General features: G+C 41.7%; 1 protein-coding gene across 26 annotated transcripts in view; it reads left to right on the forward strand.

Annotated features, from left to right (window-relative positions):
- BBX (BBX high mobility group box domain containing) overlaps positions 1-16655 on the forward strand; it is a 149549-nt gene extending 132894 nt beyond the window's left edge. For all 26 annotated transcript variants that reach the window (XM_032678304.1, XM_032678324.1, XM_032678322.1 and 23 more), the window contains one exon: positions 2108-16655. In XM_032678304.1, the coding sequence (XP_032534195.1) occupies positions 2108-2195 (88 nt within the window). In that variant the 3' untranslated portion in view covers positions 2196-16655. The remainder of the gene's footprint in view (positions 1-2107) is intronic.
- Positions 16656-20069: the final 3414 nt, after the last annotated feature.

Genomic DNA, 20069 nt, shown 5'->3' on the forward strand with positions numbered 1-20069 from the left:
CAGCATGGTCAGACCTGTGATGAGAGGAAACCAGTGACAGCAAGTCCTCCTTGGCTCTTGATAGTTCAGTGTTGTTCTTTGATGGTGCAGCTTACTGGAGATGAAACCCCATCCTCTTCTGCAGTGGAAAGTCAGTGAGGAAGCCCTGGGCCAGTCTAAAACCATCACAGCCTCTGCAGATGGCATTTGAGAGATTACTGGCTGCCTAAGAAGCTCCACAAGGCAGCAGTTGATGAAACCATCCACAATCTCAATTTACTGTTGTTCTCATGGCCTCCATTGGTGAACCCAGTCCTGTGTGTTCAGGCTGGACATGAAACACTGAAAGGCTTTTTAAGAGCTTAGGGACCCTACAAGAAACAGAGCTGCACCCTGCCTGCTAGCTCCTCTCTACAGAAGCCGTTGTCTTGCTTAAACAGCATTGTTTTGGGTGAGGAGTGTTTTCACACTGCAGTCAGCCTGGCCTTTTCTCACAGAATTGCAAAAAAAGTGTCTATTACCATGATGAAAGTCTGAACTTGTTTCTGTCATTTTTTGTAGTCAGAAGCCACAGAGTGAGACTCGTAGAAGTGCTGTGCTATGCTTTGCTCTCACTCACGCTTTTGTTTTCATTGATTGCCATTAACACTGACCAGAATTATACTAAAGCAACAGGATTCACTTTGCTGTGGCTTTTTTCCTCTTTATTCCTCTAAGAGTTCTTGTCCTTCTCTTGTCTCTCTTGAAGTGACCAAATGTTTTGCAGAGCCTTCTGTTTCGGTCTTCCTTTTTTAATCCCATCTTTTGTCATGTCATCATGAAGCTAAAATAATGCAGGACCTTCTGTAAGGCCCGAAAACACCAAACTGGCAACTGTCCGCAACAGTTGGAAATGCCAGCTTGTTATCACCCTGGGGGAAATGGCAACAGGGGAGGACTCTCTCTCAATACAAAGTTAACCATGTCCCTCCCATACTTGGCAAATGGAAGTCAAAACAGAAATTTAAATCTTACCAGCTACATGCTTCTCTGTTTTCTACTCTGTTGACTGTTATTATTTGCAACTCACTTTATTTGCAAATAGCTGAAAACACGAAAAAGGAATTAGAGGTTTGCTTGATGTGTTTCTTCAGTGTCTGAATTTAATTATTGAGTAGTTTCACAGAGCCTTGGGACATGGAAGCCTTTTGGCAGTGTGGTTTTCATTTCAAATTTTCTATTTAGCTTTATTTACCTTGTGCATGCCCTGGTTAAGCACTGTGAACCTGAGCTGCATTTTGTGCCAAGGCCACTGCGTTGCACTCCAGTTGTGCAAAGCATGTTGGTACCTCTCTTTCTTCTGGGGTCTTAGCTGTGCCAGAGTGAGGTAAAGTGACTGTGGTGTAAATAAGAAGCGGGCCTCCAAAAAAAAAAGAACAACCAAACAGGTGGTGACATTGCTTTGTGTATGTATTTTAAAAGGCAAGCTGCAAAGGGGTTCTTCAAGTCCATTTGCTGCAAAGACTGATATTGATTTCCAGCACTTAATTCTGGCACAGTTTATTTTTATGATAGCCTGTGCCAGGGGATCATTTTTAAAGTAACACTGCTGTAGTGATGAAAGCAATGTTGTGTTAGGCTGATGTAGTGATCAGCCACATAACTCAGAGTAATCCCAGTGTGCAGTTCCGCTGATGAGTATATTTACATATTGCTTAAAACCTGGCTGTTGGCTCGCATTAACATGATACACACCCCTCTGTGCATTTGCCTTCTTTTGCCACACGTGAGCTGTATACTCTTTCTTCTGAGGGCTGAATCCCTTACAAAATTAGTAGCAGCACTTGAGCGCTCTTACTTTCCTCTTCAGCTGTGCATTTTGTTTTGTGTTGTTAAATACCATCATGTCTTGTTTTTTCCTGCCTTTGCATTGTGTAGGCTGTCCTCAGGGTACTGTGTTACTGTTGCAGAAATACCTCTAAAAAGAGCACCCTCAGTATGTGAGCACCTACAGCAAGCAAAGAGTCATGGTGCTGTAGTGTCGGATGTTAAACCATACAACGTGCTGCTTTCCATCCCTTCTGATCTGATAAAAGCACCTCCCATGCTCCAAATATTGATGGGTGGCTTTTCTTTTCTTCTTTTGCAGAAGTCAGAGGGCCACACCTCTCCCACATGATGGACAGCCAAATGAAATGTCTCAGGCTCCAGTGCTTATTTCCTGCGCTGACCAGTGAAGCTCTACTTTATTGTAAAACATTGTGCTTTACCTAATATCCTAGCCTTGTCTTTACCAAGGGAAGCTAGTCAGTCCATATGATGGAACTAGAGACTGCAATAAAGTGCTTATTGCTCTGAGTGGCCCAGAATTCACTGGAAGCCAGACGTTAGCAACTTGGGCCAGGTCCTCAAATCGGAACCCAGTATGTAGGAGGGTGATATTAATTGTCTATTAATGAACAGAAATGAAGTGGAATGATCCCAGAGCTTGCTTTCTATTGAAGGCTTTTAAACAGTAAATAGATGGTTGGTGTGAAAAAGGCTGCCTTTACTGTTAGCTCACACAGCATCTCTTTTACCAACCAGAGAGTACGGCAACTAGTTTCATATAATACCTAGTTACTCTAAATGAAAATGAAAAAAGGAAAAAAAAAAACCAACAAAAACACTGACGCACTGCACTAGTTATTATTAGATATTCTTAGTCATTTTTGTACATGAAGATTTAAGTTCTAAGATGGTTTATATTAATAGGGTATGCCTACGTTTATATTGTAGAGTGAATTTAAAACCTGTTCCAGAGAACTCAAGGCAGCCTGGACAGATGTACCATTGTTAGCGGTGTTTGGGCAGCCATGTGGTCCAGATGTTCTGCACTTTTATATTTGCCACCAGAGTGGTAGAGTTTACTGGGAAAAATTCTGACAGGCTATGTTTGGGTTTGTTTCTTTTTAATTTAGCTTTGAATAACCAGGATGATGTGCATTAGAAAAAGGAGTGGTGTATGGAAAAGAAAATACTGCAGATAATTGACTTGTCTTTCATGCCTTGGAGGGTTCCTTTATTTTTGCATAGATACCTGAGCGACTTGGTGAAACTTTCCTGTAAACAAAAAGTACTGCAAATGCGTTTTTCAAAAGTGACCTTAGTATTATTTCACCGTTCTGAAAAACCTAAAACCATGACTTTTCGATATACGTGTACATCAATACACATACATTTTACATTTTACAGACACTGGCATTGTTGTAGTTACTATGCACAGTCCAAATCAGCTTCAGAGTTTGCATAAAGGGCCAATTACAGTTCGTGTTGGTCAAGTGGGCAAGTTGTATACAGATAAACTACAACCGAAGAATAGCATTTGACTGAATTCAGACTACCAAACAGATCCATCTGCCAGTTTCTGTCTTTGCTTGTGTTGAATTTTTGTGTTTTGCTCTCATAAATACATCCCAAAAGCAGGCCAAATGTATCACTTGGCCTGTTATCTTCACTATCTTGACTTACACTCTTGTATAACCAAGCATTGATTCCTACCAATAGATGCAAAATGATCACTAGTAATTGATCTAAAGCTACAAATTCAACAGGGTACTTCTTCTATAGCACAAGATGTTTCCCTACTTTTTGCATTGTAGCACAACAATTTACCAAATTGGACTCCAGCAATAATTTTCTATTAGTCTTCGTCATACCGGCTGAACTTTTGATAGTATTAGATTGCGTTTGAAGTTCTTTGAATTAAGTCTTTAAATGATGCGAGTTTACATCATTCTATCAGGCATTCTTATTTATACTTGACTGAATTGATAATGTGTTTTGGGGTTATTTTGTAACTAATTTGATGTAATAGCCATATGGACCGTAACTCTATTAATGCTTGCTAGGTTTAGCCTTTCATTGTTGTAGTTAAGTGAAAGTCTCTGGTTCAGTGTCAGGAAACAATATACAATGTACCACAGGAGTTTTAAGAAAGGATTGAAAGTCTGACAAAAGGCAGGTAGCTGGGGAAGCGTCACTGAAACAGCACCATTGAGGATGCACGTGTTGAAAGAAGGGAACAACAGAAGAACAACAAAATTTACAAGCCAATGAGTCAGTGAAAAGGTTTTTTAAAAACTTCAGGTAAATAAGAGCCCCTAGAATGCCATTGCAGCCTATGGCGGTATTTGAAATAAGATTTTATTAAAGTTTTATAAGTTATTTTAACAAGACAGGAAAAACTTAAAAGACTTAAAACTTGTGGGTCAGAGCAGGGTGGCTGTTGGAGTTTTGGACCACTTTATAATTAGCTGAAATCCAAATATGTTACAGTGCAGGCCGTTCACGTTGACAATGGTACTAACTTATTTCTCTAGAAACCTTTAGAGTAGATATATTTTTGTCAAAGCACCCCATCCTTCCTCGATTTAAATTTCAATATTGTTCCTGGAGATATTTCTGTATATTAATGGTACCTTTTTTAAAAGAAACAGAAAATTACTTTTTTCTATATAAATTAATATCTTACTTGATCTGCTTTTCCTTGACTTTCCCTTAGAGAGGGGGTAGGGTTGGGTCAGTTTACTGGATATGACTGTTTTCAGATACTTATAAACCTTTTTGTAGATATGCTTAATTTTTAAGCGATTAGGCACTGAGAGTAGCAGAAATCCTGCAAAGCTTTATAGTTCACTAGGCATTTGCCTTTGTTGGTTCTCTGAGTGATGTCTCGATTTGAGTAGCTAGAATTTTCCCTGAATCTACTAGAAGGAGTATCAGTATTTTCAGGTAACAAAGTCTGTTAGCACAACAAAAATTTCAGACCAATATCTTACTGTATTGGGGTTGGGTTTTTTCCTTATTTGTTTTGTTTTAATTTTTATTAATTTCAGCTGCTTTCATTTTGGAAAATCTTATTGCTATTGTGTGTACTTCAGTATACCAGCAAACACTGTTACCTGTTAAAACGTTGTCCACAAATGCCTCTAGAGAAGAAATTGTTGCACCTTATGTATATCTCAAGCAAACCAAAATATGATGCTTTTCTGCTTTGTTTATTCTGAATATGTTGTATCATACTTTACTGAACCCATTTTAACTTAGCTAAAGCTATCAATATTTATGCATTTCACATTATTTTCTGGATCTGAACCTGTGTATAAATCTTTCTTTAAAAAAAAAAGACAAGCATTTACTGTAGTCGTCCTCTGTGACTTATCCATGGGAGGGGGGAATCTTGTCTCAAGTGTAAAATGCAGTACTGTCCCAGTTTTCCTTGGCTTTTATTTATTTAGTCATCTTCGATATTTCATATGTAGTTTTGAGGTAAACAAAATACATTGTCGTAGCTGAAGCTACAGATCTAAGCAGCTGGGAGAAAATTACTGTAATGTCTTCTTAATTGTTCTAGTACTGTATACAAATATGGGAAAAACGTTCTGCAGAACATTTGAGATGCAGATTCTTATCCCCACAGTAGGCTATTTTCCACATATTAGACCAAATCAATCAAAACTCCATGATCTTATAGGTCCTTTCCGACTAAACAATTCTAAAAACATCTATGGAGATTATTTAGTGCTCTGCTTATGGCAGTACCTACCCCTTGAATGTGCTGTGATTTCAGAAAAGAATATATTTATTTAAGATGACTGAATGCTCTTTTGTACTGATACAGTATCCCAAAGTCACGAGCAAGAGACTTCTTGGTAGTTTGGGTTTCTATTTTATAGCATTGTTGCATGACTTTTGAAATTTCAGTGATAAGCATTGTTGGAAAGGGGCACAGGAACAAGGGACTGGTAGAAGTGTGTGAATTTGTGGTGTTTAAATTTCAGCTTTGGTCTTTATTATTTGGGTGAAAGCTGCCTCTGTAGCACAAGGCTGAGAAGAGCATTCTGAAGTTTGTATCAAGTAGAGAGTTGTAACTCACATCAGGAACAAGGGAATGCCTTATAGTTTGGATGCTGTCTTTTGCAACGGGATAATAAATTGAAGCAGTTTTAATTTCCACTGCCTGTTTAGCTACTGTACAGATACTGAACAGACTGAAGGCAACAGTTATAGACTTGTGAAAGCTGAGAGAGCATGAAAGGAAAGCTGGCCTTTATTCTCAGTATGGCAACAAAGGGGAATTAGAAAAAAAGATAGATGTATATTTATACGTGTGTGTGTGTGTGTGTGTGTGTGTGTGTGTGTGTGTGTGCCTGCCTGGGTGTGTACATTCTGCAAAAAAAATAATGTAGGAAAACCAGAGACATGATGGGTCTACAAGACACTATAATGTATGTTGACCCTTTTGAGTGCACTCCCTTTTTTTGAATGCTGAGTCTAATATGGCTACCTCTCCTAAAAGACTACTTTCATTAACTTCCATTTGCTTTCGTGCTTGATCATGTAATCTTTTTGGCCATTGATACCATTTGTATATTGCTGTGTGCTTTATTTTCCAAGAGCAACATTTATATAGTGCAGAAAATGTAAAGGCTGAATATATGGTGGTAGCCAAACTGTGTTGCTGGAGCTTTTTTATTTATCTTCTGCCATAGTCATATGGGTTGCAGGACGTGGGCCCACTAGCTCTCCTTGGTTCAGTGAGATCAGATTTTTTTAACAGCAGCAAATGCAGTGATCATGGGGTGGTGGGCTTCTGATGTTTCCGGAGGTGACAAAGTAAGCCAAGTGCTGCTCTTCAAACTTCTCCTGGAGTTTACGTTTGCAATCCTGATTTCACAAGGAAACATAACTGCGCAACTTGTGTGTTGTATTCCATACATTATCCATTAGATGCTGTCTGTTTGCCGTGCTTGTTTGATAGATTGTAGAGCTCCTAGGTGTATTTGCCATGTTTTGTAATACTCGTGGCATTCTCCTTACCTTGTACATATTGTGGAACTGTCAACTAGAGCTGCCAGGATGCTGAGGCATTTCAGGACACTGAGTGCTGTGAACGAGTCCATTTAGGCTGTGAAAGAGTTACTTGCCTCCTCCCCTGAATTCCCCAATAAAAAGCCACAGTGAGGTTTATGCTCTCACCTAAGTACTATTATAGTCATTTATATACTCATGAATTGGCAACTTTGAAGAAGCTCATGAGATAGATGTATATTTTATGTTCCCCCACTAATTCTTTGAAGGCAGAAATCTAGAAAGACTTGACATCTCCATTCAGCAACACACCTAAGCTTAGGCTGAAAACCCTCCTTACTTAAGGGGCAGCATTGTTGGCACTGTGACAGTGCAGGAGCCCCGATCACGGACCACTACGCTCTTGGAGTTAAGCTTGGGCTTGCGTGATGTTCCTGGGGGAGGCACGTCATTGTGACCTAGGGCCTTCATTCAGACGGAATTTTTAAAATGACTGCAAATAGCTTAACATTTGTTGAGTTCTTCCAAAGAATTCATTGTAGTTTCAGGGTCTTGACTGTTAGCACATACCAGCAGACCCTCAGTGTACTCTACTGGAAAAACCACACCTGTTCAGGTTAACTAACCAGGATTCCGAATGTAATGGTCTAGTCTACTCTTTTCACCTCCACAACTGAAACTGTGTTTTCCCCTTCATACTGCTACACTTTAATCAGTGATTGGGTCTTTGAAGGTGACAAAAGCAAGAAAGGCATATATGTACATGTATCTGCACGTATGTATATGTGTGCATACACACGTGGGAGTGCAGTGACTTGCAACATGTACTCTGTACAAAAGTGTTGCCACGTTAGATCATAAAACAACTTGAGGTTTCTTAGATGATAGTTTTCCAACTTTCTTGCTAGATTTTGGTCTCTTCCCTACACATTACACCATAAGGTGTGAGTTTCAAAAATCACACCTGAAAAAAACACAGATCCTGCTGACCTGGATGCTGCAAAAACCTTCTTTCTCAGCAGTGCTTGCTTTTAATAGTCAGAATCTGTTGACAGTTTTAACACAACTGATTTGCCATGAATTTTCTTCTTAGAGCCCAATCCTTCAACTTCTATTCTCACATGTATTTCCAGTGAATTTTGACCTAGTATTTGGCTTTATTCTCTCCGAAGTTTGGTGTAAACATGCCTTACAATAGTTCATCTCCATCAATGGTATAACAGAGCTACTGCCTTCTTAGATGTGTGTAGATAAGTCAATGAGCACATTTATAGAATGTCATACTTTCTTCGAAAACCTCTAATTTGATACTTTTAAGTGCACATGTTAAGTCATGTGTATAACATGCTAAAGTACATTAAACTGTGATAATGCAACTGAATAAAATATTTAATAAAATATTTGAAATATTTGATAAGGACCTTTAAATAGATTTCTTTATGTTCATTCTATTTTGGTTACCTAGTGTGTGCCTGTAAACAGTTTCCCGTTTAAAACTAATGATTGCAAATAAATACTATTCAAATGGAGCTTCTTTGATGCTTCACCTGCTTTACTATCAAATGATTGTTTACTTTAATATATGGCTGAGGTAGCAGCATTTGCAGAATTCGTTTTTGGCTACAGTATGAATTTGCTGGCTTTTTTATACTTAAACAAGCTTGTTTTCACCTGAAAATGGAAGATGCCAAAACCCAGATATGGATCCTCAGAACTGTAAGCTGTAGTTTCCTGTCAGATCATCCACTCAGCTTCTACACAATGACTGTGAAGATGTCGCTTATTTTGCAAAGAACTTCTGCCCATTTGTTCTTGCTTACCTTTTTCTGTACTATTGACATTGTTGGGAAGATCCATAGATCCATTCAAGTGCTCCAGAATTCAATGGATTTATATCGCATAAAGCTGGAGGTTGTGGGACAGAGAGCACCAGGACTTGGTGCAGTTAGGCTGTGGGAGAAAAGTTTCCCTTTTCTCCTGAACTTTCCAGGTATCCACTTTGTGTTTCTGGATTTTATCTTCTTTACACAACTCGGAAGCTCGTTTATAGTCCACAAAGGTATAAGAGAAGTCATCCCACGTGAAGAAGCCCTTGCTATGTTTTCGGTCTTTGGGCACTAAGAGAACTTACTCAAAAGTGGATTCTCTTTTGGAAATAAGTAGCAAGTGACATCAATGTTTAAACTTAAAGGTCCCCCACTACTTTGGAAACTTATTTAAACCAGAACTCTGTTTTACCCATATATTTTACCCTCTTGGGTCTTGAAAATTAGACTGCTGGGGATCTTCTCTTTTTCTGTCCTTGGATGCCTGAAACCCCTTTGATTGCAATGGATTTTTTGATCACAGAAGGCCCCAGCACAGTCTTCATGAACCCAGTAGACACTGGGTTTTCACATAGGAGCAGAACTCCTGTCTCTGAATCTAAAGTAGCAAAAGGGAAACCTTTAGGTTTGTGGCTTTTTTTTAACTATGTACCATTTACTCAGGAAAGAAGAAACGTATGCAATCTTGCACTGCCTTTTACTGGGTATACATCAGTATATCTGCAAAGAAACAACAGGAATGGAAGAGCTTCAGCATTAAAGACCATGTAAAGATCATACTCTGGTTCAGTGAGCAGAAAAAGTGGAAGAATTTTAAGAAATCTATATCCTGTCAGTGTCATATGCCCAGTCAGGGACTTTGAAGTCACTATTCTATATTTTTTATTACCAAGTTACCAGTTGTCTTCATTCCTCAAACTCCTATCTTATCATCTGCTTTCATTTTGTTCTTCCAATGAAAGACCTGCTGAATTCGGCTAACTCTCAGTGCACCTAGATCTGGTTTGTTACCCAGCTCTTGCTCATGTTGCTTCTTGGAGCTGCTTGGCATTACACTGACTCTTAACTGTCAGGTAAGATAAATTTCCACTAATACTTTTGCAAAAACACAGGGTGGAAAGGCATCATTCTACTCAAGCACCACGCTTCTACCAGACTCTCCGATGTTCGCTCCTCGATACCATTTGTCGCGTCCTTTTTGTTGTTCAACGTACAGCTAACCCTGCTTTCAGAGAGACTTTTTTTTTTTCCTACGATATGACAGCGTCAAGTGAGACACAAAGTATACCTGAGCATACTATACCCATGCTCTATACCAGCTTGTGAAGCTGTCGGTTCTTCAGTAGGACACTAGCACTTTGTGACAAAATACGAGATGCATTCCTATATCTGCTGCAAAGTTCTGTTTTGTTTTGTTTTCTGAAATAAAACCTATAAGATTTAACGTCTGCCATCTATTCAGTGTCAGCTTCTTTTTTGTGGACTGGTCTTGGCACAGCAACAGTAAGAAATTGAGCTCTAATACAGTTGTATTTAAAATATACTTCAGATTTCAGCAGGGCTTCATTGGTTGCTTTCTGATAGGAGAAGATATAAGCAGAAATAAGCTGGCTCACAGTGTAGCTGCCACAAGCCCAACTGAAACTCCAGTTGAAAATCCAGCCTATATAAAGTCCAAAATCCAAAAAACACATTCCATATAGAGCAGCACTTCAGCTTATTCATCAGCCCATGAAACAAGAGGAACTAGTTGAAATAGACCCAGAAATCAAACGAGTTGAGTCAGAATGACAGGCTTAGCATTGTAGCACACTAAAAAAAGGCCAGTGTTGCCATCAAACAACATCCAGTTTAAGAAAAGAAAAGGTGGGGGAAAGAAAAATCTGAGCTCTCGGGAGATGTCCTTCCAATCCAAAAGATGTCTTTTGAGTACATCTTTGGAGTTCAATGACAAGTTCTGTATGTGGCCCACCAAAGGTTTCCCAGTTATGGCAGACCACCGGGCTTCAGTCAGTAATTATGAGCATCAATTCCCTTCTTTCCAAGGTCTGGGCAGGTTCTGTGGTCAGCATTGCTGTGGATTATTAAAACATCTTGCCATTTTTAGGAGTTAAGGAGAATTTGGAAATCAGGTAGTCCCAATCTGTCAATAATTGGTTTTGGTGTCAGTATCCAGTAATAGTGGCTTTTGTAATGCCACTAAGTCTTTCTGCAGTGATGAGCTCACTGTGAGCTATGCACATTGTGGGATCTGGAGTTCACATGTTTGCAGTTTTGCACAATTAATGACTTTGATCCAGACAACCTGGAGCACACCATTGCCATTAGCATTGGTCAGGGTGATGTCATGTGAAGCAAATCCATTGCATATCTCTGACAGACAGTTCCCTGTTATGTTTTGAGATGGTCCATCTGGTTTGGTCCTCACTGCCTTGCTCAAAAACCTATTCTTGCCTGTGAGTGAACCTCTGTGGGATTTCTAGTTGTGGCATTTGTCATGAAGCAGGGCTCTGGCAGAGGGAGGTTCTTTCACCACAAACCTCTTCCCCTTCAGGATGACAAAGTTTATCCCTCAACAACTTTGTGTGGGATCTCTTTTTGCCTGCAGCTGCTCAGACAGATTTTTGTAGTACAAAATTAAACAAACCCAGCCAGGAACTCGATGATAAAGTCAGACCTTCACAAGCTTCCAGGTTTCAGTAGGCGGTAGTTTGAGAGTGAGGGGTGTAATGTGTCTCCAGTGAGAGCAGCTATGTAAATAGCATGCAGAGATTGACAGGTTATGGCAACAAGGCTGTGTTTCCTTTTGTTTTGAAGAGCAGTGTTTTCTAATGGAAGTAAGGTGGCAGGAAAATTACCATCGCAGCAGATGGACTATTCCATTGTCTTCAATTTCAAGAGCAAGGTTTGCCAACCAGTTTGAAAAAAGGCGAAATTGCAGTTCAAGTCTGTGGCTTGTAATGGATGCTGTGTTTTGCTTCAGTGACTGTAGCAATAACTTTCCAGTTGGAAGTAATGTGTGAGCTACTTAAGGTGTGATGGAGTTCTAAACCATCCCATTCACTTCTAGATGACAGATGTATTTGGCATGTGGTGTAAGTGTTGCTAACAAGTGCTTCCTGGCAAGTACATCATAAATAATCCCAAGTTTCATCATTATTTTAATCAGTAATTAAGAAAATTCTTCCTGCTATGTTTTAGGAAATTATACAGTGCTTGGCTAGCACAAGGCATAGTTTCACCTTGGAAAGTAGTGGAGGGAAGCATTTCCTATGAGACTGTTTGATCTCAGTACTTAATTTTTTCAAAAAATCTTTGCTAGTAACTATCTGTAGTGTACCATATTTAGGATACAGTTAATTCAGCTCTGAGATCTTTTAAAGTAAAGGTAATTAATTACTTCTCATGCAGAAATCCACACGGGCAAATAAATATCTTAGGGATGAGTGGTTGCTAAAGGATGCTGCATGCAAATGGTGGATCTCTTTAGATGTAGGACATGCAAGATGCGGGATTGCAGGCCTAGGAGCCAGGCTGTTGACAGGTATCAACACAGGTTCACAGTGTAATTGTGCTGGATTGCATGAAGGGAAAACAAAAGGGCCATGTTTAAAACCCATGTGGTTCACTGAGCCCAACATGTTGTCGTCAGCACCGCGTGTGCTTCGTGCTGGGGGAGTTTGAAGGTTGCTGCAGTGGGACAGTCCATTGCTGCACTGCTTGTCCTGAGCAGTGGCTGTTTTTTGATGTTCTGCAACTCAGCATTTTTAACTTGCCCTGTCTCTAAAAGATAGTCATGGAGCCCAGGTACATCACAGCTGTGGTATATGTAGTGAGGGATATTTGGTACAATAGTGCTGTGCACTGACAGGTGCAGCAGCTTAAAGCCATGAAGTGGTAGCCAGCAGTTCTTGAGGTCCTCCAGGGACCTCTGTGGGGTGGCCAAGTGCAGTTACTGCCACTTTGGGGGACAGTGTGTGGGTTTGTGGTGGCAGCAGCATCAAGCCTGAGCAAAAAGGCTGTGTCTGTCGCTAGGTCATCAGCAGCTTCACTTGGGCCAGGCTCTGGGAACAGCAGAGTTGGAGAGTGCTTATAAAAAGTCCTTACAAAAATGAAGCACAATTTTACTCATTTGCATCCATACACATAACAGCAGGATTGATTCAGTCCTGGTTTTTATATAAAAATTGCCTGGAATACACAATGTTTGCTGCCATGAGCTCTGGCAGCTGCACTGCTCACACAGCATGCACTGTGCACTTGGTTTACTATAATTGAATGAGGGGAACATATATAAATATTTTACAGATTTTTGCATCCACCTGTTGGCAAAATGCACCCTGGTCATCAGGTGGTTAGAAGACAGTAATTTCCAAATTATCTGTAGGGCTGGGTCCTTGCTTTAGCATTTTCAAACAGGTAGCATATGTGCAGACGCATTTTTGAAATAACTGATTTAAGAGGGTTGCACTCATGATACGTGTTTCATAGGTGAGAACCATGAAAACACCATAAGACACACCAGTCAATATAAAAGCAGTAATTTCATATTCAGAGATTCTGTTAATCTGCGAGTAGTTTTAAAAACCTAGACAAAAAAAATATATTTGTGCTGTTCCACCTGGGCACAGTGATTCTGTAATTGATGGCCAAGGGTTGCCAGCAGGAATCTAAAAGCATCTTTATTAATGAGATAAAAGTGTATTCTTAAATAAAAATTTCTGGCCTTTTAGACCATTCAGAAAATATTCAATGCAAGATGAGTAATTTTTTTACTTCTTTTGATTAATAAAACTACAAATACATTTATTTTAACAATCTTCAGGTAAATAGAAAATGGTGAATGTAATTTTTTAGATACTATGTGTTGCCTAAGTCCTAGATGGGAGTCTCTTGGCAGCATTAGCCTGTCACACTTGACAGTGCTTGTGGGAGGATGTGGTGGCACGTGTGGAACGTGCAGCTGCCTTCAACATCAAACCATCATCCCACAAATCTCAGCCATTGGAAATCCATTGCCGTCAAGATACAAGGGGCATAAATAGCACAATAGCTGTTTAAAAATAAGAATTGGTTGGGTTTTGTCACTTCTGGCAAATCTGCTGTCCAACTGAAAATGCTTTATATTCCGTAGAGACAAATCGCCTCGTTGGATGGTTTTGTTTATGTTGCAGCAAGTGGGGAACGTCAGGCTTCACTTGCAAATCTTTAACCTTGCTTTTCAGTCATCTTGCCTTTCCTCTCCTCTCTTTTCTTGAGCAGATGAACACTTGGTGGACATCAGTAGCAAAACATCCACAGATTTTCAGTAGGATGGACAATATCTCACACCTTCCTGAGCTACTGCATAACTCTGAAAAACCCACAGAGTGTTTTTTTTAATTAACTGTATTTTAACAACAATTTTCCTCAGCCATGACTGTGCATCAAACGCAGCTTCTGCAAAAAGATAATTACAAGGAAGTGGGATCCTGCAGTGAAATGGATAGAGCAGCAAAGCTCCCTGGGCCCATCTTGTCCCCCAGCTCTTTGTAGGAAAGCCCAAACAGCACCAGAGTCAGGCACCTAGCACACTTTTGAAATATGATAAATTATTTCCTCCTCTTAACAGTTTATTGTTGAGAATAGACTCACAGTTTATTGGGATTTGGCATGTTTTATTTTTTAGTGCATGGCTTGAAGGCACATGCCTTTTTTAAAAATAAACCCAGACTCCCTTCAGCACTGCATATTAGTCCTGCGGTGTTTGCATTAGGTCATGCTGAGCCTTAACTTACCAAATAAAATTCTTACCACATTTCTAAATTTCTTTCTTAGTGGGGGAAACGAAAGTCCTCAGACAATGAAAATTTTTTTTTCTCCATAATTACTGAAGAAACTTTCAGATCAAATAAACATGATACCGGCTTTTCCAGTTCCCTTGCTGGTAGAGCCTCCCCTAGGCCAGCAGGCACACGTGGGGGAAGCCTGCGGGATCAGGACCATGTTTACAAGCAGCAGCATTCCTTTCCCTCCAGAGAAGGCCCCCTGACCATCGAGAAGCCCCTCTGCATCCAAACAGGTGGGATGGGGGTCCTGGCTGAGGGATGCAGACAGACCCCTCGGCACTGCTGCACTGGAGTGCAGTCCGAGTAGCGCCTGAGGGAGTCACATGTCAAAGAAAGGGCTGTTGCTCTGCATGTCTTGTCACTAAAATGTTGCTTTTAATTTCTGCGTCTTTCACCTACTCCTGTTTGAAAGGTGTCCTAGGCACTTTGCATGGCAGAGATTGTGTTGGGAGAGCAGTTCCCTGTGGATTTGAGTTGTTACGGTCAAAGATTTGGCAGTAGAAGCATCAGATGCTTGCTGTTGTAAACTCCTTCCATCTCTTTGAAATGCTGTTGTGGTGGTTGTCTCAAGGCTCTGTGCGCATGGTGTAATTGATGCAAAGACATTTTTATCCTCATTGTTACTGAGCATTGATTTCCTCAAGAAACATGAATTTGGAAAGAATGCCACAGACTTTCACAGTTAAACGTATCACTGGATGGTCTTTTTTCACCCATGTGAAATTTATAAGTGGGGGGGGGTAATTCAGGGTGCAAGCAAGTCTATAAGGAAAGACCAGCATCTTCATAAATCAAATTCTACATTTTTTGCTTGTGTTTGTATGGTGGGAGTGGGTCAGCAAGCTGCTAAAGTAACTGCTCACTGCAGAAATGGTGAGCAGTCGGATTGCCATGGCCATCTGTAGGTGAGCGTGGCAGACCAGTGCTGCTGCTGTTTATTCACTTCCTTTCATTCCTTGTAGGGCTTGGTGTGTGAGATCAGCTTTGGGCAGTTGTGTTACATGAAATGCAACATTGCACATCGTCAGCACAGTAGTGTTGGTATTTCCTAATGGCATTTCATCTCGATGTTTGTGAGTGCCTGTTTTAAAATGTCCCAGGCTCCTAGCTAGAGGTTTGTTCCTTTTTTTGTTTGTTTGTTTTGTAAACCAGGTCTTTATATGAGTTACTCGTAGCTGATTTTAAAAACCAGTTGCTCTTGGAGTACCCAACCCCTGCAAGCTACAAGCAAGAACCGGCAAAGGATATTTAAAAGATGTAGTGATTCTTGTCAATGTGGGGTTTTCTTGTTCATTATCAACTTGCCAACAGTTCAATCAGCATTTTTCAAGATGGCAAAAGGCTGAAGGAAAGCTTTCCATGCAGCTTTTGAATGTCAGGATGGACATTTCTCTGTGTTCTTCTTGGTTTGCTGCTTCCCCTTGTCATTTTTTTTCAGGGTGACTGTATAAGTAGACAGGCTTTTGGTGGTGGTGTGAGGAAAGGGTAAGCTGACTCCTAATAGGATGTCTGAAGTGCTTGTGTGTTCCTGCACAAACAGCAAGCCAAGGCAGAAAACCGAGCAGCCAGTCAGGATATTAAACACATCCTGGGTTGTGGCAGGATGAGATCTTGGCAGTATTTCCTTGGCACAGAGTCACAGGGCCAAAAGGGACTTGGAGACGTCAGCTAGAGAATTTCCAGTGCAGGTTAAGCTATACTTATCACAGACCTAATGGGTGGGTGTTGAACGTGTCCTTAAAAGCCTGTAATGGTGGAGAATCAACCACTTCCCCATGATGATTTTTTTCCAGAGTTTGGCTGTCTTTTGAGGGTTGTTTATTCCCCCAGTGCCTAAGTACAAAATTTTACTGTTTAGGAGAAAAAGAATTGTAAAAGAAAAAGTATCCTTGAAAGATATTAGACAGAGAAGCATTTTAGCTCTTTTTATAAATGCAACCTTAGAAATAATGGTCAGATAAAATCTGAGACAAGGTTTTCAAGGAGCATCAGCCCAACTTTATGCTTGCCATAGAACTCCTCCATGCCTTTGCAAACCTCTTCCTTCAAATTGTGTGTCAGGTTGATGGTTAATAGCCATACCAGAGAGGTTCAAAGAGACCTTTCTCCTTGTGCTGTTTTCTATCCAGTAGTTGCTTTCAATTTTATTTTTTTTTACAGAGTTCAGACAGTGAAGAAACATAAAAACAAACAAACAAACAAAAACAAGCATCACCAAACCAACCCAGCTTTCCACCCTTTTTCTGATACCATGTCTGTCATTAAAGCCATATTACAAGGAGGAAACCAAAGGAGAGCAGCATCCATTCCAATAGGCAGTCCTTGTACCAGCCACACCAAGAGGCTGGAGAGCCATCAGGTGCCAGAGCCTGCCCTGGCTCTACAACTGTCCTCTCTCAACTGCCTCTGGCCTTGGAAATGGGCATTTTCCTGGCTGCCCTCTGGTGGGATGCTGCTGGCATCACCTGTGCTCACAGTGAGGTCCCTGTCTAGGTCTGATCCAGCCTCTACCTGGAAGATGTGGGAAAAGCAGCCTCTGATGGTGTTGGCAGCGCAGGGACCAGGACATCCCTGTACCTGCAATACTCTCCAGCTCCAAAACCAGGACTAGTGGAAAAATTCTGAAACACTTCGGAGACTAATGGAGCAAGTCTGGTGTGTTACAAGAACCATGAGCTCTGTTGCTGCTGTGCACAGATTTACTCTGGACAATACCATAGTTTATCAAGGAGTCTCTGAGAGACAGATCATGCTTCTCTTCATGCTGAGTACCCATTTCTGGGAACTGGCATCCTCTAGGGAAGCAAAGGAGAGAACACATCCTTCAAGCAAGGGGTGTAATTGCCTTCATTTTCTGCCTGTCCTGGTCCATCAGGAAGCTCCCTGCCTGCACTCCCGGTCACTGTTCCTGGTGCCGGGGCAGGGTATTGCTGCACTCGGCAGAAGTTGTAGGCTTGTGAGAAATGGGTTCTCAAACCCCTTACACTCCAGTGGTCCAGGCACTGGACAAAGATGGCCCCAGCTGTACTGGTGTGCTGCTGGGCCCCTGCCCCAGGCCCACCAGCCCTGCTCTTTGTGGCCACACGAAGCTCAGAGGTGGGGGAGGCGACGGCGAAGCCCCCTGGCTCCAGCGGCAAGTGCCATTAGTGCCTTCTGCAATGCACGGCAGCCCCCTGCCAGCCCCACGCTGCCATGGGAGGGCCCGAGGGCTGCACACGGTGCTGGGGTGCTGCTGAGCCTCAGCTGTGCATTTCCAGGGCGTTGTGACATCAGCAGAACCAGCTGCAGGTTGTGGCAGAGCTCCGATGCTGCTGTAGGCACACAGTGCCCATCGTTTGCCATTGTGGCCCCATTGAGCTGCTCCATGTGGTGCTACAGACTCAGGCACTGACACCCAGGGAGGCACAACAAAGCAGCACAAGGACTGGGCACTGTGTTGTAGAGCTGAAATAAGTGGTACCATAGGCAGAACACAAAGCAGAGGCCTCGGAAATGTTGGTTTCCTGTGAATGCTTCCTCTAGGTGATGCCTGGTCCCAGTTACAGGCACGGATATGGCAAGGGGCTTGGATGGATGAGGGATCCAGGTCTGTTTAGTTCCAGTAAGAGCCATTGATGAAACTCTCTGCAACTGCGTGCTGACCAAAGACTGACTTTTAAGGGCAGTATCTCCACAGACAACCTCCTGCAGTAGTTGGCAATCTCCAAGCATTTGAGAGAGAAAGCATTTAATGGCTAAAAAGGAAAGGGGGGCAACAGAACAGTTTAAAAATGCAATTTTCTCAACAACCTTGTGAGTGGAAGAAACTGCGCTATAAAAGGGGAAACAAAAACCTGTGGAAGGGATGAACTGATTTTCCCCAAGCCCAGTAATCATCTTTGCAAGGATGGCCTAGTGCTATGAGTTTTTGCTCCTGGTTTCACACACACACAAGTAAATACGGTGGATGCCCATCGGGCTGCACTTCAGTTACAAATTAACCAGCACGTTCAGCAGTCCTCGACTTTCATGATCGATATAATCTTCAGCGATGCCTAGAGAAGGAAAAGTGTTTTCCTCCATGTTTCACAGTTTCTCTCCTGTTCTGATAGACTCTTAGTCCCTCGTGCTGTCCTTGATTTTCTCACTCCTGCTTGCACCTAGGAACCCTACCTAGGATAAGCAAAAAAACCAAGTTGCAGTGGAGACAGAAGTGACAAAAAAGCTGTACTTTGCAGTGGATCAACCGCAGCATGACTTCCAAATTACACCCTCTTCCTCAGTAGTCAAAAAACAAGGGCAGCCAGTATGAATCTTCAGTTGATTTTATATCCAGCGTAAGTGCTTCTCTCTTAAAATTTGTCTTTTTTTTGTCTTCTACCCAGCATAGCAGGATGCTTCTCACATTTTCCCTGCTATTGAGTATCAGCATGTGCTTTGAGTCCTGTAGAGCTGGAGAGGAATTACTAACAGAATTGAAAAATGACATTGATCCTGTTACCCTTGCAGGCACAGAATTCTTAGCAAAGTACAAGAAAAAAAGGGCATTTCTCTTCTGTTGTGCTTGCACAGTCTGCGTAACAGCAATGGTAAAGCAAGGTCCAGGTGCATAAATAATGTGAAGTGATGGATGCTCTGTGATGATGCGGGAACTGAAGGGACTGGATTTTAAACAGCATCCATACACAGTGGCTTTGCTGATATAGGCAGAAGAATTCACATTGTGCACCACACAGCTCAGCTTCTAGGTTTTTTGTGTGTCTCTCTTCTTGCAGTACTTACCTGCCTACTCCCAGTGGGTACCTGGAGGAGGCAGAGGATACCTGCTACTTGGATACCTAAGATTGCTTCTGAGGTCACTATGAAATATCAATCAGGAATTTTCTGTCTTTACTGTTTCATAATCAAAGATGCAGAGGGCAATGCTGAATTCAACAAGGATGTGTTTGCCTGGCCAAGTGCTCATGGCAGGTATGCTTTTAGGTACAGCCCATCCTTCCTTCCCTAATACTGCAAATACGTCTTGTTCCATCAGGGTGTCCTTCTTTCAAATACCCATTTTTAAGCTCCCCTATCAAAATGTCAATGATTATGGGAAACAATTTATTTATTGCCTCACTTTTCTTGATGCATGTTCTGTGCTATACTCAAAAGACAGTTACTGTTGAGGGTGTGCAGTGCACTTTTGGCCAGATGTTGGTGCTTGTACTGGAGGTTGTTTCTGCCAGTAGCATGTGCCTGGCTGTGGGTCTGTGGAGCAGAGTGGTCCCTTGTGCTGGTGGGACCATGCTGAGTCACATAGGCCAGATCCTGGTTTGGCAGGTCACGAGGAAATGTTGCAGGCTGTGGGGGATACCTGGGCACATGGGAAAACAGAGCCAAAGCAGAAACAACCCCCCCCACCCTCTCAGCTGTCTCACTCCACTGGATTTTCTGCCCCGGTGGGAGACCCCCTGTGCCTGTGCTGCTGTTTTCCAGGTCATTCTTGGGTCTGAGCCACTTACTTCGTACAAACCCAGCTCTTGCCCGTTGGGGTGGCACCTGAAGTAGAGTGACTGTGTATCAGGGTATCATCACTGATTTGGGAAGAGGCTCCTAAAAACCCTAATGGCAAGGAATGTGTGAA

This window comes from Chiroxiphia lanceolata, chromosome 2 (assembly GCF_009829145.1).
Source record: "Chiroxiphia lanceolata isolate bChiLan1 chromosome 2, bChiLan1.pri, whole genome shotgun sequence".
Taxonomy (NCBI): Eukaryota; Metazoa; Chordata; class Aves; order Passeriformes; family Pipridae; genus Chiroxiphia; species Chiroxiphia lanceolata.